Below are 25,853 nucleotides of genomic sequence, written 5' to 3' on the forward strand. Positions count from 1 at the left end.
CTATTTGCGTTAACGGCGTCGGTCGGCGTAGCTCAATGTTACCTGAACTATTCTGATTCTGTGAGGCGTATTCTGATTGTTATAATAGAAAGCGTTTGATCTAGATTTGTTATGAATAACTGTCAGTGTCAAATTGTAATTTTTTCGGCCAGAAATGTCACTTTTGACACTGACAGAGCATATTCGTAACAAATCCAGATAAAACTCATAATCTATTATTACAATTGGATTAAGTACGTCTCCTTAAAGGTTTATAGATAATGGTAAGAAAATAAACGTGTTAAAATACTATTTGAATGTCTAAAATCAAAAAAGTGATAAATCTACCTTTTTTAGTATTATATGATTCTTTGCTATATTTATTACTGTTCTAATGACTCTTAGATAAATTTGGATACATCCGAACGTCTGTATGATTTTAAAACGATTTATCCACTAAAATAAATGGAAGCTATGTTCTCACATTCGCTACCAACGTTTTCGTAGCGCTGCGCTCGTAGCCGATCCCAGCGTTTTCTCACTTTGTAGAGGAAAACGACTACGAATAGAGAACCCGCCGAGCGGGTTCCCGGTACCTACTCAATGTGTTAAACATTTACTTGTTATTGTATTGTAATATGTATTGTTTTATTTTCAGGTAAATGACCGTGGAACAATTATTCCTAGAAGTTAAAGTTTCCGTAACTACGGCGATTAAACTAAGGTGAGCCAAGGACATTCCGGTAGCAAGGCCATTGCTTTTTCATAATTCTATGTGGGTAAATATGTAGCGTAGGTCTAAAGTGTCTAAACCTATCTACGAAAATTCAGTAATACGAATATAGAATAACACAAAATAATACTAAACAGCCTACCTAAGTGCAACTGTATGTTAATGTATTTGAGCACTGGCTCTTGTTAATTCATTTATTTAAACTTTATTGCGCAAAAAAAATTTAATGTACAAAAGGCGAATTTACTGCCATGAGGCATTCTCTACCAGTCAACCTTAGAGCAAAGCAGAAAAGATTAATGGTAAGAGACTACTCAACAAAGTATATTTCCTGTCAAGGACCACCAACTACTGTTTGGGAGCTATTAGATGCGAATAAAGTTAACAAAAGTTCATCAACAATTGTTCTACTTATAAATTTTCCAAGGGTCTACAGTATGGGTTTTGCAAAAAAGTTTCATGAATTTGCGAAAAGCAAGATAAACCAATCATTTTATAGTGTTTTGAGAGAAAGATTGTAAAGTTTCATATATTTTCAATAAAAGTTACAGTAATGATTAGGATACAACTGAAAGAAATATGGGTGACCTCAAGATTTTTTCTTCACTTATTTAATTTCAAATAGATTTCCAGAAAAACCTTATCATTACTCATATCATGTAGATTGTTATATATTTTTTTCTGCGCAGAAAGTGTCATATTTAATATTAAAAAAACCGGTCAAGTGCGAGTTCGTTTACCTCGCGCACGGCTTCGTAAAAACTTTCAATTTTCTTTGTCAAGAAGTATACTAAGCATAATTGTGTACAGCGCCATCTATGGGCAATTGGCTAATTTGTGCGATCTGTATGTATGTTGGTTTTTCAGGGATAATTCTTTATCATGTGAACCGATTTCAATTGTAGCCAGCATCCAGCAGTATCTTGAAGATAACTCACAGAAGGACGATACGGCTGATTCAATGTGGAACAGGTTTCAAGATCACTGTGTGAAGGGTGCATCTGACTTGCTAGGAGTAACTAAAGGACCACTGAAAAACAACAAAAGAGCAAAGTGGTGGCAGCCAGAAGTCGAGGAAAAAGTCCGTATAAAGAAGTGCCTATTCAAAACTTGGCAACTCAGTGGAAACGAGGAAGATCGCATTAAATATCACGCTGCAAAAAAAGAAGCGAAACGCGAAGTTGCACGTGCCAGGGCGCTCTGCGACAGCCACTTTTACACTCGACTAGAGAACGCTAAAGATGATAGAGAACTATTTAAATTAGCAAGGCAGAGGAATAATAACGCCAAGGATGTCAAAACTATCAAGTACATCAAAGACAAGGACGGAAAGCTACTCACATCAAACGCTGATATTAATGCTAGATGGCGGGAGTACTATTCACAACTTTTAAATGAAACTTACCCATCCCAACGCCCAACACCTATGGAAACTGTCAAAGGACCCATACAAGATATCAACACCGACGAAGTAAAGCTAGCGATAAGAAAGATGGCAAATAATAAATCGACTGGGCCAGATGAAATTCCCGCAGAACTATGGAAATGCTTAGGTGAAGTTGGTGTCAGGTTTCTTGTGAACCTTTTCAATAAAATCCTTCACGATGGAATACCCAACGAATGGAGAAAAAGTTATTTGGTCCCGTTCTTTAAAAATAAGGGTGACATCAGGCTATGCGAAAAGTATCGTGCAATAAAACTCATATCGCACACATTTAAAATATGGGAAAGAGTCATCAATAGCAGATTACTACAACTTACCACTGTAACCCAGAACCAATGCGGGTTTGTAGCGGGAAGGTCAACGACTGACGCACTACATAGTCTAAGGATTCTTCTTGAAAAACATAAACAGATAAAAAAGGACCTTTATCTTGCCTTTATAGACCTTGAAAAGGCCTTTGATAGAGTCCCACGTCAGCTAATCGGGCAATCTCTCCGCGCGCAATTAGTACCGGAATTGTACATCCAAGTAGTCACTGACATGTACACTGACGTCCATACACAAGTGAGAAATCCAGCGGGAGTAAGCGACGACTTTCAAGTAGGAGTAGGTGTACACCAAGGTTCGGCTTTGAGCCCATTGCTATTCAATCTAGTAATGCATCACCTAACGGCAAACCTACAGAAGACGCCGCCTTGGGACCTATTGTATGCGGACGACGTCGTTCTTATCAGAGATAACCTCAGTGACCTGGAAGAATCCCTTAAGAAGTATGGAGAGCCGCTATTGAGTCAGGCGGACTAAAAATAAGTCGACAGAAGACGGAGTACATGCGCTGCTGCTACTCGGATCCCAACCAGCAGTGCAATCCGGTGAAACTGCAAAACCATCAGCTCCGGGAAGTCAGCCAATTTAAATACCTTGGATCGGTTGTAGCCAATGACGGTTCCATTGACGCTGACATAGTTCACCGCATCAGCACGGGGTGGATAAAGTGGCGGGAACTATCGGGTGTGCTATGCGACAGCAGAATGCCGGTGCGTGTGAAGGGGAAGGTGTACAAATCCGCAATCCGACCGGCTCTCACCTACGGCGCTGAATGTTGGCCTTTGAAGAAGGTCCATACCACAAAACTGCACACAACAGAAATGAAGATGTTGAGGTGGGCAGGAGGTGTCACTCTACTTGATAGGGTTAGAAACGAACATATCCGCGGCAGTTTTAAGATCCGGCCCATAGAAGATAAGCTTTCCGAATCTCGCTTAAAGTGGTATGGCCATGTCATGAGGAGGCCAGAAGATCACATGACTAGACAAGTCCTGAGCATCAACGTTGGCTCCAAAAGATCGGGCAGAGGTAGACCCCTTACGACCTGGATGTCCGTCATAAACAACGACCTTAAGAAAGCTCAAACAAATGTCTCGACGACCCAGAACAGATACGCCTGGCGAAGAATGACGAGGAGAGCCGACCCCAAATGACATGGGAAAAGGCTAGGCAAAGAAGAAGAAGAAGAAGTGAACCGATTTCAATAATTTTTGTTTTATGTATTTGAAAAGTGTCTTTAGTGTAATCTCATAGGAATTTCAACTGTAATAAATACCCGCAAACGGGATTAAATTGCTGTAATCTTTATGATAATGTCAGTATTATAATTTTTTCGTCGTAAACTTCGGATATAAGGGGAAAATGGTATTTTTTCACATTTTCCTTCATAAATCAATTTATTTCACTATGAAAAAAAAATGTTTTGTAATGTTCAATTTGAGCTCTTCCAAATGATCTCCCACGTAACCTAGTAACTTAGACTTTAAAATGTTGCCTCTCTTTATATTGGGCATTTCCCATTATTAATATAAATAAAACAAAATAAATTCCACTCCAATATGTCTGGGTTAGCGTTGTTCATTACTATTCCAAATTTCAAATCGATATCTTAAGTACCTCTCGAGATATTTAGCAAAATAGCACCATAAGGGTTCCTTTCGTACCTTTTTCGTACGGAACCCTAAAAATAGTTCAGAGTAACTTAGTTTTACGATATTTTGCGGGAGAACCTTATGGTTATACAAATGCATATGTTGAATAACATGCTCGAGAAAAATTAATTTCCACGTTGCGGCCGAATTTAAATTTAACAAAAACACGTCACAAAACACGATTCCCAATCACATTATTGCCACTCATTCAGTCAAACTTTTTACATTACAAATAAACGAGTTTTTTTATTTATTTCCATGAATGCAAAATAAAGCGAGTGGGACTTTTAAATAAAGTAATCAGTATAAACACGGAACATGTGTACAGTCAATACCAAATAAATTATAGCAACCAAAGTTATATGCATATAAAATACGTGTTCGTTGCTACTATTTCATGACGTATTAAAAGTGTTTTAAAAAATAAATCATAAATAATGTATTTGGTATATTAAAGACATTGTGAATTGTAACCAAAGCCAAAGCCAAAGCAAAGTTATTATTATTATTTATGAATGCACAGGCAGCTTATAGCTGATACGTCCACATCAATGTCCTGCACTTGTGTTTTGTCCATTTATAAAATGTTTGTCGAGTCTGCTTCACTGAGGGTGCACTGATTACGAATTCGGGCAAACTATTCCACACTTTCACTACGCAGTAGACAGGAAGTGTCGTGTTGGGTTGCTACTACTCTGCGTCCGTGTCAGCTTCAGAGAATGTCTTCTCAGTCTGTCACAGATCGTGTGAAAATATCACTCAATGCGGGTACGTTGTAGTGTCCTGTAAGTATTTTTTGTTTCTATTAAGTCACCGCATTGCCTTCACTGCTCCAGGGTTGTCAAGCCCAATATATATATATATATATATATATATATATACAGGATGGACAAATAAGAATGAAACACTTTGTTTTTAAATTTTAATTACATTAAGTGGAAATTTTATTAAATATTTTTTCATAAATATATTATTCAGGGTTGGCAATTGTATACGGAAGATAATTTCTGCCAAATGTCTACCACTAGCAGCAAGCAATTTTATCTCAAATGTTTCTGTTGTTTAAAACACGTTGATTGCTCGATTAATTTTGAAAAAAAGTGACAGAGATTGGCACCCAAATTCCCCAAATTTTGCAGCTCTTGACTTATTTCTGTGGGGCTATCTAAAATTACTTGTCTATGCTAACGAGCTGATGAAATTTAAACAGTTAAAACCGACTATTCGACACAAATGTACTAAGATAATGCCAAAAATGTGCGAATAGATGCTGAACATTGGGATGATAAGGGCTTACATTTGCCTGCTGTTAGAGGTGGACATATGTCAGACATTATGTTTCGCATGAATTTGCCAACCCTGAAGAATATATTTTTAAAACAATACTTAATAATTTTTGAACTTAATATAGTAAAAATTTAAAAACGAAATGTATACTTCTTATTTGCCGATCCTGTATATATAGTAACTTCGTTTTTAACCGAGGGCACGAAGTCGTACAAAATCATAACACATGTTTTTTGTAACTGTTAGCTATCCTAGAAAACAGATGACACCCGCATAGACTTATCGGTCGTGTCATTCACGACGACGCGTGCCTTGACTCGTATTGTTATGTTATTAAAAGTTAGATTTGACAAATCTGCGCGTCATCGTGGGTGACACGAACTATACAGTGCCTTTTCACATATTCAACCGTTTATCTATTTTTTTACAAAAAAAGCTACATGTCTCGTTTTTCATGCTTGATGCGCTAACCTTATAGATTTTTCTTTATAGACGTTGTTCATGTATTATTAATAATATTATACCTTTTATTTTTTTAATTATGACGTTAGTATTGCACATTCCATCGAAAATCCACGGGAAATGAATTCTCAATTCGTTGAATAAGTAGTATTTAAATACTGAAAATAATGTCAAGTATTTTATCTTCCCTGGAGGCAAATGTAAATTTGATACGTATCCATATTTCTCAATTTTATTTCAATCTCGGTCCCGCCCGCACTTATACCTTTTGTATAATTATATAGATATGAGAATGACGCACTGAGAACAAAATCACATTTCTATCATAATAATGTAACCTAGGTACCTATTACTTAATCCCTCGGCTTAAACTCAGTGCATATTTGGAAGCATTTACCTCATTATGTTCCCAAAGGTTGTCTGGAAATGATCGCTCTCACACATTACATAAAATATCAAATCCTCCTGGCAGTATTATGAATATAACTATCAAAGTATTTTTTTTTATTTGTAATTAGTCATTTTCTGACACCTACCTTTGCAACTGGCCGGAGGAAGCAGAAAATCGGGAGTTATAGAGAACCAGGGGAGAGGCCTTTGCCCAGCAGGACACTCAAAAAGGCTAAAAAAAAAATGTTTTCTTGAACGAAATATTTCAATTTTGTTCAGATGTTTGAAAACAACGTCTTTTGTCATGCCACGGTAATAACAACTGACACCCGACAGTGAGCGACGTATAACATTTGATTGATTGAGGGTGTTATTTGACTTCTCAGTTTAGGAATATACACCGTGAGCTCGATTAACCCGAAAGATTTTAAGGGTATATTCCTGACCGCATTTAGAGAGAATATTGTCATACAAAGTTTCCGAAATCGGCCTTGTTTTAGAGATAATTACAATTCTTATAAAAATTGTTTCTTTTATAACTTAGTGAAAGTGCCTTTTTAGCTGTGACGCTGCCACTATGTGATTTCGTTTAGACACAACTACTGACAGAAATGAAAGTCAAGTCGAAAGTTTTATCTGTATATAAAAAATAACTGTACTTATTCGTTGTAATGATTTGTTTTTTTCACCAAGGTGTAAAAAAATAACGTACCGTGTGATAAAAAGGCAAAAAAAAATTGGGGAATTTGGCCAAAACTCAACCAACATTTTTGCTCCTTATGACCTAAGGAATGCGTGGTTTAAATATTTCGGGTTATTAACGCCCATTGGGTATATATAGTTCTCGTCATCACTTTCGATGACGGCGACCTTAAGTATGCAACTTGCTCTTAAATACTCTATTGAACGCGTGACAATAAAGTTAGCCAGCTGCGTTGCTCTCTGTCCGTCACTAATAAGCATGTTACTTTTACTTTTATTAGGCACCGAAATCTATGGTATATGTAGGTATTAAAAGTATATTGACTAGTAAACAATTATACATATAATATGATTTTTAATAGTATTATTCCCACAGGCGTTGGAATGTATTCCAGATAGTATATTCGCGTTAATAATGGAAGCTCACATCCTTTTAAGTAGATCACAATGTATGCAAAGTGCACCTGAGCAATGTAATAAATCAGCCCTGGCCTCAAGGACTATTATTCCCAATACTTGCCAAGTATTCGTCTCAGGCAAATAATACCGTATTAAACAAATAGTAACTCCTTGTTACACGCTTTAGGCCAAACAAATTAGATTTTTTTGAAGAATTAGTTTCTAGCAAGTTGGAAATCGTTTCAATACCTTTAATTAGTTCTAATTACGTGTAATCTGAGTGTGCGCAATTCCAGGAGATATGCATAAATGTTTGCTCTTTTGTTTAAGTTTTTTCCTTGTAGATCGAAAACGGTAGTCCGTCGGGATGGATCATGTTAAAAATCCGAATACGCCTTTTCACCTGTGCCTTATCCACCAAACTCTGCTGGTAGTGCCATTATATTTGATGGTGAGTTCCTTCTACATCGAGTGGTTTGGCAATCCAAGGAAAAAAATATCTTCTAAGGCTCCCAAAATGTATGCACACTTCCTGGGATTGCGCAAACTCGGATTAAACATACATTTAGGACCAAATGAAGAAATTGAAACGATTTCCAGTTTGCTGGGAATTAATTCCTGAAAACGCTTTTTATGGATCTAATTTGATTGGCCTATTTATTTGAAACATTATTAAAAAACCCAATTCATGATCTAATCTATAATCTAGCAGGCTAAGGAAGGAGAAGTGGCCCCATTTATTAAAAAAAAATTAAAGTATGTTGCACCAATTATATTGAATTGATTTTTCGCATGGTTAGTTAGTTAGTTAGTGCTTCTGGGCATTTTCCGCAAATCGACAACCATTGTGCCTATTTTGCGTGAAACGAGGTAGCGCTACTCTAACCACCCCAGCTCCTCCACGAAGCCTAGCAAAGTTTTCAGGTTGCTAATTGCCTCTCCTAGTGTGCACGGAGTCCCTAGGTATTTGTTCCTGTATACTTCTACCTGTTTGCAGTCTAGGAGAATATGTTTTGTTGTTTCTTCTTCTTCCATGCACGCTCTGCACATGGGGCTGTCCGTTTTACCCATATTGTGTAGGTGTTTGTTAAGTGTGTTATGTCCTGTAATTAATCCTACTATTTTACGTAGTTGGTGTCGAGGTGTTTTCAGTAGTATTTTGGTGAGTTTGTGGTTCAGTTCCGGTAGAAAATCCTTAGTCTGCCTGCATGTGTCCATTTCAATCCAGTATTTATTGTGCAGTTGTCTGTGATGTAGGTCTAGCTGGTTGTGTATATAGGATATTGGTAGGGGTATGATGGGCTCGGGTCCATATGCCGGCGTTTCTGAGCCTTTCCTGGCCAGTTCGTCCGCTGCATCGTTTCCTCTTGATCCACTATGCCCTTTTATCCATTGAATTGTTACTTTGTTGCCTTCTTTGCTCACTTCCGTGAGGCTTCGATGACATTCGAGTATGAGCTCTGAATTAAGTTTGTCGCTGCATAGCGCTTGTAGTACTGATTTACTGTCTGATAGTATTAGTATATTTTCGTGTTTCACCTGTCGTCTTGTTATGGCATTGCAAGCTTCTATTATTCCCACACATTCAGCTTGGAATACCGTGTTATGTTTCCCTAGGGGTTTTGAGATGTGTATGTTTAGGTCCTCCGAGAAGACACCACATCCTGTCCCTTCAAATGTTTTTGAGCCATCTGTGAATATTCTTAGGTTTGTTTGGTCTAGTCCTTGTTGACTGTATGGGGTTCATGTGAAGAAAAGCCGAGGTTCTAAGACGAAGATGTATTTCGGAAAACACACAAATACAAAAAAATGTCACGAGAGCGTATGTGACTAGGCTCGCGGCCGGCAGCGGACTGCCTGGCGGCGCATAGCAACGGGTTACATTAGATATGCTACAATCAAATTTCAACCGTAATTCTAAGTAATTAAAAGCTAATTTAACATGACATGGTTTTTAATAAGTAAAACAACTAGGTACAGATATAACGAGCGCATCGCCAACACTCCCCACCCCAGTGCTGTTCACAGCACTAATCAACTAAAGAGATAGGTGCGATGCGTGCCGCAGACCGACGCCAAGTCCCAGTCCTGGTCTTGACCTCCACCAGCCTTATGCGCCCGTCCTTACCGGCAAACACCTGAGTGACCAAACCTTTTGGCCACATGTTGCGAGGAGAGTTCGGGTCCACGACAAGGACGAGGTCACCGACTTGCAGCGGCTTCCTTTCCTCGTGCCATTTCCTTCTTGGTATGAGGTCGGGTAGGATCGCCTTCATCCATCTCTGCCAGAACATATCGGTTAGCCGCTGAGCTGTACGCCAATGTTTCCGCAGGTACAGGTCAGACCCGTCAAAAGAACCAATAGTAGGCAGATTTGACGACGTGCCAAGAAGGAAATGGTTCGGTGTAAGTGATTCTACAACTCCATTTTCTACAGAGACGTGCATCAAGGGACGACTGTTCACTATATTTTCGACTTCCGCCATAAGCGTACTTAAAACTTCGTCCCGTGGTGCACGCTCATTTAAAATTACTTTAAGAGACGTCTTTACGCTACGGATTAGCCTCTCCCACGCCCCACCCCAATGGGGGCTAGCGGGAGGGATAAAAGTCCACTCCAAACCTTTGTTGACACCGTAGCTTTTCAGTTCTTCAACGTTCAGTTCCTGCATCGATCGCTGCAGCTCAGTACAGGCGCCGCGCAGGTTTGTCCCGTTATCAGAGAACAGATGTGATGGCCAGCCACGCCTGGCCGCCATCCGACGCAGCGACATTATCAACGAGTCCGACGTCAGAGAGGAGACTAGCTCAATGTGGATCGCGCGCACCGTCAGGCAAGTGAACAAAACTCCATACCTCTTTTCGCGGCGACGTCCTACGACGACCTCCATCGGTCCGAACAGGTCTAAACCGCAGTACGAGAATGCCCGCTGATGGTGTGCCATTCGAGCCCTTGGTAAATCACCCATTCGCGGAATCCGCGGTTGGCACTTGCGGATTCTGCACAGCATACAGGATGATGCTATGGACTTAACTGTTGGCCTTAGTCGTAAGATCCAGAACCGTTGTTTTACCTCATTAACTATGGTTTCTTGGTTCCCGTGCGCCAGCTTCACGTGATAGTCTCGGACAATCAACTTACTCACCTGATGCCGACCATCAAGTATTACCGGCCTCTTAACATCAATGGGTACGTCTGTTACAGCATCGATTCGGCCGCTCACACGCAGCAGTCCATGTTCATCAAACACCGGTGACAGAGAGAGTAATCTACTGGAGCGGTGCAATGGCTTACCATTTTTAATAGTGACGATGTCTTCCCCAAAGGACTCCGCCTGTGCGTACTGTAAAAGCAATCTTTCAGCTCGTTCCATAGTACTGCAATCGACTTGACCCTGAATGCCTTTGCATCTGTCGATAAACGCTAGTACCGTAGCCGTGGCCCGCTTCAAGCGTAACCAAGAAGAAAACCGCAATGGGTCCGGTAAAGCCAGTCCAATTGAACCCTCTTGTATAACAGCAACACATTCAGGCGACGTGGTGTCTGAATGCGATAAAATAACATCTTTTGGCCACAAGGATACGTCTTCATATAAAAAATTCGGACCCGCGAACCATTTATCTAGTTGAGCGTGATCGAAAGTCTCCCGCGTAGCTAAATCCGCTACATTTAGCTTTGTAGGTATATAATTCCACTCATCTACGCAGGATAACTCATCAATCTCGCCCAACCGGTTCGCTTCGAACGTTTTATATGAGCGCGTATTGTTACGCACCCAGTGCAACACAGTCGAACTGTCGCACCAAAAGTAACGCCGCTCGGGAACTATCTTGTGCTCCTTACCTATTGTATTAGCCAGCCTTGCGGCCAACAGTGCAGCTTGTAACTCGGCCTTAGGTACTGTTAATGGTTTAACAGGCATAACTTTACATTTACTAGCAATAAAGGCAACTTTAATATAACCATTTATCTCCCAACGCCAATAAGCAACAGTACACATGGCCCGAGTACTACTATCACAAAATACATGCAATTGTAAGTTATTATAACCTACCTCTGCCGTGCGCGTAGCGCTTCTAGTTTCCGCTACGGATGCGTAGAGCTTCGTAGCACATGACGTAGGCGCACCGTTGCCAGACGTGAACGTCGATTGCGGCAACGTCGCGCTCGGAGTACCATTGGATGCTTCGATCAGGTGATCTGCCGTCTCGCTTACTCGCACAGATGAATTATGAATGCGAACAGCTGATTGATAGCACCGTGGTATACGTATATCGCTAATTACCTTAAGTAGGTCAATCCATTTTCGCCACTTGTTGTAAATAACGTCTGGAATGTAATCATTCCAGTCTACATTTAACCGCCAGGTGTCCTGCAGCATAATACGACCCTGAATGGTGAAAGGAGATAAGAATCCTAGGACATCGAAAATCGACATTATTACCTTAAGCATAAGACGCTTTGTAGGACGCTCATCACCGTTGACAATACTTTCGGGAATCCGTTTTAATGATAAGTCGAATGTCAACTTATCATCGGCTGGATACCATATTAGCCCGAGAGTACGCTCACCTTCTTGCTGCTGTTCGACTTTAAACCTTACGGCCGCTGTACCTAAGGTTTGATTTGGCAGACTATTTAAAACTGAGACACTGTTGCTAGTCCAGTTTCTCATCTCGAAACCGCCGGCACTGTGAATAAAACTTATGTTTCTTACCATTTTGATGGCCGAGGCTTCGTCAGCAAAACTGTCTATGTAGTCATCTACATAATGCGAATTACAAATCGCATCGACAGCTTCCGGCATAGTCGACTCGAACCGTCGCGCGTTCAAGTTTTTGACAAACTGACTAACAAATGGACTGCAATTAGCCCCAAACGGAAGTGATGTCATTACATAAGTTTTTAGTTCGTCAGTAGGATTGTCTCTCCATAGGAATCGTAAAGCGTGTTGATCTTCGACTCGGATCTTGATCCTTAAAAACATATCTTTGATGTCACCAGTTACTCCAATCTTGTTTTCCCTAAAGCGTAACATAATACCAAATAGTGATGACAGCAAGTCGGGACCTGTAAGTAAGAAATCATTTAGGCATAAGCCATTTACCTTATTTGCCGAGTCGAAGACTAAGCGGAGACGCTTCTTGTTGACGTTATCTACTCCAAAATGAGCCAGATACCATGTTTTGGGTCTCACCTGAGAATCTGACAGTTCAGATGCGTAATCATTTTGAAGTAAATGACTGACGCGCTCCCGATACCTTTCAGCAAAACCAGAGTCCTTGGCCATTCTCTTTTCGATACCTTTCATCCTTTTAAGAGCGCTAGGATACGAGTCAGGCATGGATGGGTGGTCGTCCTTCCACGGCAGGCCGACGTGCCAGCGGCCGGCGCGCAACTCCGCGGACTGCTGCAGCTGGGCCACCGCGCGCGCGTCATCCGCGTTCTGCCGCGGCGCGCACGACACGCCCATCGTGTCCACCTTGAATGACAGGCGGACCTCCTCCTGGATCTGCCTTAACAGATCAAGACCCTCTGAGGTATCCGTCGTGTGCTCCGTCTCTGAAATAAAAAGGTTAGACTCGACCTGCGTGGGCGGGCGGACGCCCTGCGGCACGTACACCTTCCCATGAGCGCACCAACCCAAGGGAGTGAGGCTAGCATACCCCTCGTTATATTTACCTACTCTAACTTGTGAAGGCAACATTAAATGATAGTTATCTTGACCTATTAACATCTCAGGTTTTGAATCGGAAGTACATAATTTATCTTTAATATCTTTTAAGTGAGTATAGTTAATACATTTTAAAACTGATAAACTTTGCAACGGTACACTCAAATCGTCTACACTACGCACTCTTATATTATGCACCTTATTGTCTATACCCGCAATGTTTACATTCACAATGGCAGATTTGCGCACTAATTCGCTACCGACAAATGCACCGTGTGTGCAAAACGTGCTAGCACGTCCACTTAATCCCGCGCGCCGCGCTAATTTCGAACTTATTAAACTAACCGAAGAACCATCGTCCAACAATGCGGTAGTCGAAAATACACCGTTAGGTCCATGAACACTGATAGGTACTACTTTCAGCAACACCCTTTTATCACTTGCGTTAATATGCGTCAAAGTCTCAGGAACAGATTTGGACTCGAGGTCTTGCTGCGCTGACGCACTCGTAGTAGGACATGTTGTAGAACTCGAAGGGCCCGATGATGATGATGACGTAAGCGGTACCTCGATCTTGTTTACCGTGTAGTGCAGAAGTCTATGATGTGCTTCGCCACAATCGTCCTTATCGCAAGCAGGCGCACGGCACGATTCTCGATCGTGTTTAGATAATAGGCATTTATAACATAGGCCGTTTTTTCTAACGAATTGCCACCTCACTTTGCGCAGCGCGCGTTTAAACTGTTTACAATCTGTTATCTTGTGAACAGATGTTCGGCAAAAAAGACATTTCTTATCGCTTACTTCGCCGTGCACTAATATTGTATGGTTACGTGCGTTGTTAGTGTCTTTATTGTTATGTTTATAACTCTCACTTTTAGTGGCCATATAGGTACTTGCAGTGGTTGAAATTTTAACTGCCTCTTCGTTAAGAAAGTCAGACATGATGACCAATCTAGGTTTTTTACCATCTTTGATTAAATTAAAGCTGTAATCTGACCATTTCGATATTAGTACTGTCGGCAGCTTAGATAAAATTATGGAAACTATATTTACCCCCTGTAGGTGCTCCTCTTGACCGACTGCTCGTACTGCTTCCACGTAGTTTTGAACTTTTAACGCGAACGTAATGATATCCTTATGGTAATCTTGGTGCAATGGTTGAAGCTTTTTAATGTCGTACAATACGCGGGAAATGATGCACTCAGAGTTACCATATCGTAGCTCCAACGCCGACATGACTTTTTCAGGTGACGTGGCACTTATGAACAAAGCGTTGACTGCATCCTTTGCGGCTCCGCGCAAACATTTTCTAAGCCTCCAAAGGTTCTCCTTATCGGTGAATTTACATAACTCAGTGGACTCGTAGTATGCTTGTTTAAACTGCAACCATTCTAAATAATCGCCAGAGAACTCGGGGAGATCTTTTGGCGTGCTGAGTCGACTGAGCAGGCTGGTATTCGGAGCATTGACAGTGGAGATGTTTTTCACAGCATCGGCCATAACTTGTATCGCATTGTTGAGCGCCATGACGGTGCCATCCGGCGGTGGCAGCGGAGCGGCCGGCACGGGCGCCGGGGCTGGCGCGGGCGTGGCGGCGCGTGGCGCTGGACCGGGCTCGGGCAGTAAATGTGGCACTTGCTGATGCAACTCACCCAAATCTAAGCCATTATCGTGGGCTGGCAGCAGATCGTCTTGCGGTTCTAAGTTACCCTGTTTTTCCACCCAATTTGCAACTTGACTTCGAGAATAGCTCCTTCGACTTACTTGTGAACCGTAATCTTGTTCCTCGTCGTCCAGCTCTGCTAATTGAGCATCCAGAGTCTTATCGATGATCTCCATCTGTATGGCAGCCTTTTGTTTTGCGGCTTCTAATAAAAGTTGTTTCTTCTTTGCTGTTCTAGAAGCCGATGAAGTTTTAGAGTCCTTGCTGCTAGAAGCTTTGCTGACATACGAAGCAGAAGGAGGAAGCATTTTCTTGCGTAATTCTGTCGCGGTTGGTTCAGACTTCGCGCTACCCTCCCTTATTTTTGTGATAACTACATCTTTCGGGATACTTGAAGCTGGCTTAATTTCTTCCAACCTGGCTGTAGAACTATGGCCATAAGGTGCTTCACTCGGCTCGCCCTTTTGAGACATTCTTTGTCCTTCTTCTAGAAGCCTCCTTAATTCTTCTGCTCGACGCGCTTTCGACCCACGCGTTTGAATCGTGGTCGGAGTGCGGTGCATGGATCCGGTTTGAAGACCACTATGTTGACTGTATGGGGTTCATGTGAAGAAAAGCCGAGGTTCTAAGACGAAGATGTATTTCGGAAAACACACAAATACAAAAAAATGTCACGAGAGCGTATGTGACTAGGCTCGCGGCCGGCAGCGGACTGCCTGGCGGCGCATAGCAACGGGTTACATTAGATATGCTACAATCAAATTTCAACCGTAATTCTAAGTAATTAAAAGCTAATTTAACATGACATGGTTTTTAATAAGTAAAACAACTAGGTACAGATATAACGAGCGCATCGCCAACAGTCCTTCTTTTGGATCTTCTGTTAATGATATGGCGTATTCTTTCCAGAAGATCATAGTTTTTGGTGTTTTGTCGATGGGCGCCTCCAGCATGGGTAGTTTTGAGATCATATTTTCATAGATCTTCTTGTGCGATGAGCTGAAGGATGTCCATAGGTTTAGCTTTTTCAACCGAAGAGCCGTGGCAGCCGCTTCTTTTTGTATATATATGTAATGGTAGGAGTCCTAGCATTATTTCTAGCGCCGCAGTCGGAGTAGTTCTCATACAGCCCGTCGCAGCCACACATGCTAGTCTTTGTGTTTTGTTTAGTTTGTCTATTACCGTGGTTAGCTGGGTGCGGGGCCACCATACGACCGAGCCATAGCTGATCATTGGCATTATTACCATTTTGTATAGCCACAGTATGATGTGAGGAGCAAGTCCCCATCTCTTGCCCACCATCCTCCGTCATTGCCAAAAGGCTACTGTTGCTTTGTTTAGTTTATTTTTTAGTTTAGTTTTCGCATGGTAGTAGCTATGCTATTTGCAGTTTATGTGATTTTTTCCATAGGTGTACCTTTACAAATACTTGGTGAAAAGAGCTATCAAAAAAATCTCTGACATTTTAATCATTCTTTTTTCAGGGAATTAAATATTTAAAAAAATCTGACTTATACTCCTACTCATTCTTTGTAGCTATGATTTGGTTTGATTGCTCTACCTTATATAGTTCAGGAGTAAAACGACTTTGAAAATGTGCCCATAAAATGACGTTTTTGACATTATTTCGGTGACGGTTCAAAATAGGGGGCTGAAAATTAAGGTGTTTCTATATTATAAGATAGCCAACAAATGACATTATAAAAATCCGATATTCGTCACAGAGGCCACTTCTCCTTCCTTAGCCTGCTAGACCCTTTTCACAAACTGTATTTAATTACCTTAACACTGTACTAATACATATACGAACAAGTATGAGTGAAATACACGCGCGAATGATAACAATACGACATTATTTTGATATCGGGATGTAAGTTCGAATTCACCGCCGAGGGCTTGGTACGTATGCTAAAGGCGAGGGCTCGGTGTTCAATGGGAACCCAAAGCCAGGTAGTCGAGTCAGCTGCAGCACACGATACGGAACCTTAAGTCTTATTTATTTTGCCCCTATTCAATTCACATTTGAGTGCAATTTTCGCCGCGTCTCGACTGGCAACTGAAATATTATTATAGGTACAGCATAGATGGATTTTAGGCTAGATTCGTCACCGTTATTGCAAATTTTGCTCATATAGGTTACAAAGTAAGTTAGAAGAGCTGGCGCATAACGCTTTTGAGAAGGTATATTTCCGATTTACAAGGCGGCAGCAGCACTTTCCACCGCACTGTAACTTTTGCTATTTACAAGTTTGGCTTTAGTCACTTTTTTGTTTAAAATAAATTTTATTACTGTCTATAAAAAAAAAAATAAACAATGGCCGCCAAGGACCCTCAAGACGCAGAAATTTCGTACCAGATAGTTGTTAAGTTTAGTTTATATGATCTGTATGTTTAGTGTGATAGGGCTTGTATAAATATAAAATAATTTACTATTAATAAGAAAATCTTTATTATCTATATCTTTCAAAATGCTACACTGCAAGCAATTAACACATCTATCGTATTCTTATTCCTATTCGTTGAAGATTGAAAATTGCGAGCGTGACATTCCCTCCATGTATGTCATAATAATGATGATGGATTCAGGGTCTCAGGGTATTGTTTCAAAGGGCACAATTTAATAGGCAGATATGTGTCTTCTGAATAAAATAACGTCTCGCGATGTCATGTCATCGAGCCGTTGTTACATTACCCACGTAAAATTATTCTTCACTTCGGTAATAGAGACTGATGACTGTAATCGTAGATGTTACTTTGGAATGTAAATGTTGATAAATTTATTAAAAAAAACTTTAAATATTTTTGTTCATATGTTTTCATTATATGAAATAAGTATACCTTGCCTTAACATCCGAGGTAGGTAGGTCAAACTTTTTCAGTAACTTAGGGCTCATTTAGACAGTGCGAGAACTTGGTATGTATATAAATATAAAAAAAAGACCGATCACGGCTTCTTGTCAACAGACGTCATGTAAATGGTCATTGGAACGTAGATTCGCTGTGATAAATGTCATCAGTAACGCCATGAAGACTATACAGCTTATGAAATCAGTGCAATTTATTTTAGCAATTTTTCCTATTTAATATTATTCAAATATTCATATGTTCATTCAAATTTACTTAATTATTAAGTTTATTAAGATTTTATGACTGACATTTCCTTTGCCCGGGGGCCTGTTTCTTTTCCCGGCATCCTGGGAAAAGCGAACAATTTTTTTTGTTTCATGTGTAGTTCAAAATTATAGAAATTGTTTTGTTTCAAAATATTTTTAAGTTGGTTGAATAAAGACTGATTACAGAAATTTTTTCTTGTTAAACTTTTCTTGTTAAGTATGTCCAGTCAAAGGTAAAGGTGTTCAATATGCCCGGACTTCCCCTATTTGATTGGTCGGCTGAATTTTATGTGACCTCATTGAGTCTGCAATGTAACTAAAAGAGTTACATTACGAACAATGTGTAAGGTATGTTCGCGCGCCGTCTAAAAGAGCCACTAATTGGTTATCACGTTTATTTAGTATTATATATAACAAATTGGTACATAACAACAAATGACTGCTTATTACGTGCGTTTGTGTATAAGTAATTGATTTTGACGGCGAACAATGTGCCCTCTCTATTACCAAGAAATTGTATGGGCGTCGGATCGAATTATTGCCATTGTAGACGAACCAAGGCGGAAAGCTTTTGTTGCCATCAAATTACGACCCACTCGAATCGAAAGAATATATGTTTGTAATATCGTCGGAAAGTACCCAAAATTGCTAAATTTAGACATGGAATAATTTAGGAACTTCTTAGATTATTGTATGGGGTTTTTTTACAAAATGAAAGTCACCTTTATTTCCTGTGAAATTTTACTGAAAGTTTCGAGAAGTTTTCCAACTTTTTGTAAACTTTCCGCACCTTGCATATACTATCTGTACCCCTAGTGTAAATATTTTCGACAGCGAAACGTGACGTACGCGTTTGCGTTAATTGAGAAGACTTTCCAAAACGTCCCACTTCTTGGCGCGCTGTTCAAAAACCCATACAAAATGAGACTTAACGCAAACGCGTACGTCACGTTTTGCTATCGACTAAAATTACACTAGGGGTACTGTATCTGTATGTGGTAGAAAATAAATAGACTTTTAATCATTGATCATTAATAAAATTAAATGTAAGTTTGTATTATTCTGTAACTATTTATTTTCTACCTTAATGACCCGTTCTTGGTGAATTTATTTATACAATTGTAATTTATGTAGTCATTTTAAATGAATTATTAATTGTCACATGTTTTTCCTATTTATATAAAGCAGCGATATAAAGTAAGACAAACTTACAATCACAATATAAATTCCTAAGAATTTACCACGCGTAGTTTTAAGTGAAATTGTATATTGTGAGATAAATAAATCATATACAGTGCCAGCCACTTGAATAGCCTCACTCGCCAAAATTAATATACCACATAGTAATATACAAAGGAGATATACATTAAGCATAAAATATGAAATAAAACAGGAAGCCTTGTAATAATAAATAAAATATTTATTGTTATCTTATTAAAGTTTTAAGAAATAACGTCAAACAAATAATTGCCCCTTCCACTTGAATAGCCTCACTTGCTAAAAGATACTGTTTAGTTATTAAAACTCTTTAGTTTAGTATTTTGTATACCTTCCATTAGACCTTACTAATTCGAAAATACGATTAGGTAATGATTCATATAAAGAATGTATGTAATTAACGTCCACAGAATTCCAAACAGTGTAAATAGCTTGAATCAGTTCTTCTTTATTACTAAACTGTCTTCCGTTGAGATAAACTTGCCGAGACAGCCAACCCCAGGCATTTTCTATGATGTTCAGATCAGGGGACAAGGATGGCCAATCTAAAACTTCAATCTGGTTTTCTTCAAACCATTTTGTGACTATGGCTGATGTGTGTATGGGAGCATTATCATGCTGAAAAAATATTTTTTTTCTACCTATTACTTTTTTGATCTTGCTTTTGGTTTCTTTTAATAAATTTAAATATTTTTCAGCATTTAGTCTTCCGTCTACCACAATTAAATCAACAGTACCATAGTAAGAAATTGCCCCCCAAACCATCACTGATCCGAGAGTTGAGTGATGACGTGATAGTACTTTCGATTCTTTCCTTAGGTCGTGAAAATAATATTTAAATCCATCTGGACCATCTAGATTAAACTTTTTCTCGTCACTAAATATCACATTTCGCCACTCAGTTTTCCAGCACATGTACTTTTTAGCAAAAGCCAGTCGAGCCGCCACATGTTGTTCGCGCAAAGGAGGTTTACTCATTATTTTTTTTCATTTGAGGTAAGATGATGTTCTTATAATCCGTCGAACTGTAGAGAGAGATGCTCTAGTATTTATTTCACTAGCTATTTGCCTGGCGGTCTTGGTGGAATTTGAAGCAGAGCGTAAAATAAGTCGACGTTCACGATCCGTTGTGGCAAATTTTGTGCGTCCTTTATACTGGTGGCCGTAATTTTCCTTATTTTTAACATAATTATTAATAACTTTTGGGCTGCGACCTATTTTTTTAGCTATCTCCCGATGGGATAATTTTTGAGTTAAATAAAAATTCACTTTTTCAATTTCTAAACGCGTAAGTTTTTTACCACGTCCCATATCACAAAAAACACTTTTTTTATCGCGTTACTGCAGGTACTTAATAGAATTTCATCTGTATTATCTAATCATAATAAAATAAATTTAAAACCAAAACTTAAACACACGGTTTGAACGATTATATTAAACTGAGGCTATTCATGTGGACGGCCCGTATTAGCTCGTGCGTCTACGACGTTTCGCGCGCAGACAAGTCAGGACTTGTTTATGTGTCGTTCGATAAACGTCAGGGCGTACAATTGAAATTTAGGATATATTGATACAAATTATCACGTTAAATTATAATACTCATAATTTAAAGGTGAGGCTATTTAAGTGGTTGGCACTGTATTATCATATCATATCATATTCGTCGGTAGGTGCAGCCAAATAAATATATAGTCTAGACTTAAATTGACCGGGAAATAATATAAAAGGTAATCACTGTTTATATCCCGGTCGATTTAAGTCTAACGAAACTAACCGTGAATCATTCAAAACTGTTAAATATATAATATTTATGTTAACTAGGTATAACATTAACGTCACACATACAAATTAAAATAAAAGGAAAAACCAAATGATGCAAAAGTCCGAATGGTGGACGAAATTCGTTGTTGATATTTGACTAACTACTTGGTTTGTTTGCTTGCTTGAAACTCTGATGATAGACGCCCACGACAAATCATGACTGCCTATAATCTATTTTTGGAAATTATTTACTTACTCAATCAAAACAATCAAACAGCGGAGATACGTTTGAAAGAGAATTATTTTTGTTGATCTAAGAAAAGAGCAGTACCTCTTGACACAGGTAAAGATTTACTTAAAAAGAGGTACTAAACACTATATGTTATCTGTAAATTACTCTTGATTGAATAAATAATTTTTAATTTTTTAATTTTTTTAATTTTAATTTAAATTTAATTTAATTTAATTTAATTTAATATAATGTGTCTCTATTTGAAGAATTATTTGCATTGCAGATACATTTGGCACGCACTTTCATCCGCTACTATTGATGCTGACTGTACCCCAGCAGTTAACATTCCATACTATAACGTGTTTTTTTTTCACTTTATTGCACGATATAAAATTGTACAAATGGTATTCTGTAACAGTCAACCATTGGGTCAAACAGAAACTTGCAGTTAGTGCAGGATTGTACACAATGAGAGGGAATATGAAACACAAATCAAGTTATTCTCAACAATATAATAATATTCTATTTATACACTTACACATATAAAAATAATAGCAATATATACCTACCTACATACAAATATACACAACATACATACATATATACAAATAAATGTACGTGCATTTTTAGCAAATAAATTCGGCAAATAATAGCAATAATCGGCCCCAGAAGCCAATGTGATTGCCGTTTTGCCAATTGATTAGCCCAGATGTAAGTTAATTATCACCAAATAAATCACCCTAAAATACTGCAGGTTTTTGAGAAAATTAAAAAAATAGAGAATTGGTTTTCATTTTTCTTATCTAAACTACTGAACCGATTTTTTTGTAACTTATACACATAATGTAAGTAATCTACACGTATAATTAAAAAAAATGAAGTTTTAAATATTCTCATTAGTAAAATGTTCACTTTGATTTTTTTAATATTTCTTTTATATTTCTGAGATAGGGACACAGACCAATTTTGGGTATATTATGTATAAACTAATATTCTACTTATAACATTTTTTTTTTCAAAAACATTCATTTGGATCAACATCGCTAAAATGAAACAAACTTATGGTATACCATACATTTTTTCGATTTAATATGGCTAACACGTCACCTATTTACAAGAATCTAATAAAATAACATAAGAGTATCGTCAAAATAAAATGTTTATGTTACCACTATAAGTAAAACATTGATTATTGTATTGAGATGTATTAATAAACACTAATCGTCACCTGTGTCAATCGTTACAGCCTCAAGCCTTGTACATTCACAACAATACTGTTGTATTGTGTGTATACTTCTTACGAGATGTACTTTGATTATAAAAGAAATTAATGACATTTCGAACGGTTTTGTGATGTCGTGTTTTTAGGGTTCCGTAGCCAAATGGCAAAAAACGGAACCCTTATAGATTCGTCATGTCCGTCTGTCTGTCCGATTATGTCACAGCCACTTTTTTTTATATTTAAAGATTATTGTATTGATAAATCTCTCATCCTACACCGGCAGGTCAGCCAGTTGCGCTCGCATTTTTCAATTTAAATTCGGGTCACTGTTGATAGACATAAGCTTTTAATCACATCCCGCGATGGATGCTCGGGTCCGCTTTACCGACTGACTTAAGCTCTTCCTAGCTTACTACACGAGTATAAATACCTGCTAGAATAAATTACTCGCATGAAATACAAGGATAAATCAGGAGTCGAGCTCTAGTACTTTTTACTCGACTGCGGGAAGCACTGCTGCTGCCTTCCATTTTAGCAGCACATGTATGTTTGTACCTATGGTGTGTTTAACCATAGCAGCAAAAGTATTTAGCCAATTTTATGAAAGATGCTGTAATTGAAACATTATTTTAGGATCCTACTTAAGGCCAATCCATGTGGACTACAATCCGACTGCAATTTATATGGGAACGTCACGCTCACGGGGGCTGCTGTACCCTCAACTTCCATTTAAAACTGTGAATAGGTACTTATATTATTTCCAATCTGAATCACGAACTCTTCCCAGCTACGACAAAAAAGTCTCCCAAATTTTTATTTGTCCGTTAGGTTCTGGACAAAAAAAAACAAAAAAAATTGAGGACAGTTTTTTTCCCGGTAAAAATGGAAAAAGCTCGTGTATCTATCTGAGGAGAAATGATATCAAAAATAAAAACTCTAACACAAACAAATTCAATACAAATGTAAATAGACATGCCTTTTTGCCAAATTTACGAAGTGACAATTTGGTCATACATATTTTTGGAATATTAGTTTTGCCATTAAAAACCTTTGCTAAATAAGTTTTTGTCTTAGTAAAATTTGACAAAGTAAAACAGTGGCAAATGATAATTTGACCATAGAAATTAATTTCGAAGTGTAAACTTGCCAAAGATTCATTTCGGCAATGAAACTATTGTGATTTGTGTTTTGTGAAGTGAAAATGGCGAAAAGTATTTGAGCCAAACGAAAGGACACCCATGTACCTTGATTTCAGTGAGTTGTCAAAATGTATGGTATATTTCTGCAGGAAAAAATGTAACAAAATGGCTGCAATTATTAGAAAATTGAGAACTCTTGAATAAATATTTTTGGGTTGAAACCCAAAATATATATTTTAAACTAGAGTTATAAAACATGAATCATAGATTATTTCTATTCAGATTTAAAGTAAAAGAGCCTAAAGACATTTGTGTTTTGGGCAATCTAATCCGATAATGTACAGACGTATGAATGGCAACATTACCCAACACCAAAAACGGCTTAGGGTTGTCACTTACGAATAATCGGGTACAACTGCGCAAGTAAAAGAAGGTAATGTTTTTACACCAAAGTAAGTTTATAAACATATACTGTATGTAATAGATATGCGCCATATAGATTCAACTTAAATATGAAGTTGTTATGAATATAAATGGTAAATTTTTGACAAGAGCATATGAAAGGTTAATTTCTCTCGTTATCTTTTGTTTACATGTTTTATCCCTTTGACATATGAAAAATACGGCATAATTAATATTTTTTACCATTAAACTATTGTAACAATTTTTTTCAAAAATGACAACCCTAACACATTTGCAAATGCTATATACAACTTGTATGGAAAAGTGTAGGTAACATTGCCAATCCATTTTGTACCGAAACACAAGGATTACCCTTTATATTTAAGTGATCCTTGTTTCAACGTCTCGCGATATTTCCATACAAAATCGACGCGGGCAATGTTAGCAAAACCCGCCCTCAAAACTTCCAAAAAAGAGGGTGACAAAAAATATTTTTAATTATATTTTAATATTTTAGCCAGAATAAATGTTAGCTTTTCAGTTTTGTTTTAGAAAATTGGGTTTTTCCGCAAAAAGCGGGTAAAGTTGACTAGTTTGACGATTAATGTTAGATAACACAAATGATTTAAATCCACAGTAAATTTGATAAACGACAATGAACTAGGGATTTATCCAAATTCAATTCGAATTACGTAGTTTGGTAAACATTAAACACAAACTAGGGTAATTAATACTCTCATTTGCTTTTGCGTATTGAAATATTTCCAGACATACAAGTTTTGGTGGCAGAATAAAGTGAATGACAAAATGAAATATCGACATGTCCGTTATCGATGTTACCTTAACGTTATAGATATCTTTAACATTGTATGAGAATATAGCAACCGCGAAATATACAGCACGTTCGATATCTTCTTTAATATAGTGGTATACTGTTATTCTTTTGGCATTGTATACTACTTTACGTTTTTATTTTTAAGTGCTAAATATATGTGTAACTATATAAAGAAATTATATACCGATTTGTAATTGATTTTCATCTTGATATTTCTCGGTAATTTACAGCAAGTAGAAGTTACAACTTTTAATTATTAATCTAAGACTGACTTATCGATAACAGATTTATCGATGTTTCATTTTGTCAAACACTCGTTTGTGCCACAACAACTTCTATGTCTGAATATTTCAATACTATTTGAAGTATATTCAAGCTTGTTTAAACATCGACGAAGCAAACACATTCGGTTTTGGTAACTTGCTTTCTAATATTTATTCAACGTTTTAAATATTAGAAAGTTAATGGATATGAAATCATAAATAGATAGATGATAACTTCATTGCTGTGTAAGTGTTTTTTTAACGCAGTCACTGCCAGGGGGCGTGGCATAGGAACAAACTTGTATGACGGTGAACGCATATATGCGTCGGTGGCAATGAATGCGTTAACCGACTTCAAAATTTCAAAAGGAGGAGGTTCTCGGTTGTATTTTTTTTTAATGTTTGTTACTTCATTACTCCGTCATTTCTGAACCGATTTTGAAACTTATTTTTTTGATTGAATTTATATACAAACAGATTGGTCCCGTTTTGGCAAAACTCAGTTCAAATGATGGTATCCATGAGGAATTGAGGGAACTCTTCAAATGTGAAAGGCATACTTACTGTACAAGACAGTAAAATCAATGTATAAAACGCGTAAAACCGTAGACATATATGATATATCGCTAGATATAATCCTATATGTCTGGCCGGTCGTTTCAGACATCCTGATTGAACTGATTAATAACATGTTCGAAACCGGCGTATATCCACAAGTACTTAAAAGTACTAGAGTGTGCCCGGTTTTTAAAGGAAAAGGGGACAAAAGCGACGTGACGAATTACAGGCCTATCACCATAGTACCCACCATCTCCAAGATTATAGAGTCAATCCTGTCATCCAGCTTAATGACTCATCTGGAGGCAAACGATTTACTCACAGAAAATCAGTTTGCCTATAGGAAAAAAAGGTCTACTACTACAGCAGCACACAAAATCTATGACCATATCGT

At 38.2% G+C, this 25,853-nt stretch overlaps 2 protein-coding genes across 5 annotated transcripts in view; one reads left to right on the top strand and one right to left on the bottom strand.

Annotated features, from left to right (window-relative positions):
• The window catches only part of LOC133528380 (uncharacterized), a 563,200-nt gene that overhangs the window by 419,446 nt on the left and 117,901 nt on the right, over window positions 1-25,853 (top strand). The window lies entirely within an intron of this gene.
• On the bottom strand, window positions 9,406-13,486 carry LOC133528462 (uncharacterized). Its single transcript, XM_061865856.1, has one exon. The coding sequence runs from the start codon at window positions 13,111-13,113 to the stop codon at window positions 9,406-9,408; it is 3,708 nt and encodes a 1,235-aa protein (XP_061721840.1). The 5' UTR covers window positions 13,114-13,486.

This window comes from Cydia pomonella, chromosome 19 (genome assembly GCF_033807575.1).
Source record: "Cydia pomonella isolate Wapato2018A chromosome 19, ilCydPomo1, whole genome shotgun sequence".
Lineage (NCBI taxonomy): Eukaryota > Metazoa > Arthropoda > Insecta > Lepidoptera > Tortricidae > Cydia > Cydia pomonella.

Excerpts from the sequence above, each read along its gene's own strand:
- LOC133528462 (XM_061865856.1), bottom strand. The coding sequence starts at position 13,113 with ATGTTAATAGGTCAAGATAACTATCATTTAATGTTGCCTTCACAAGTT.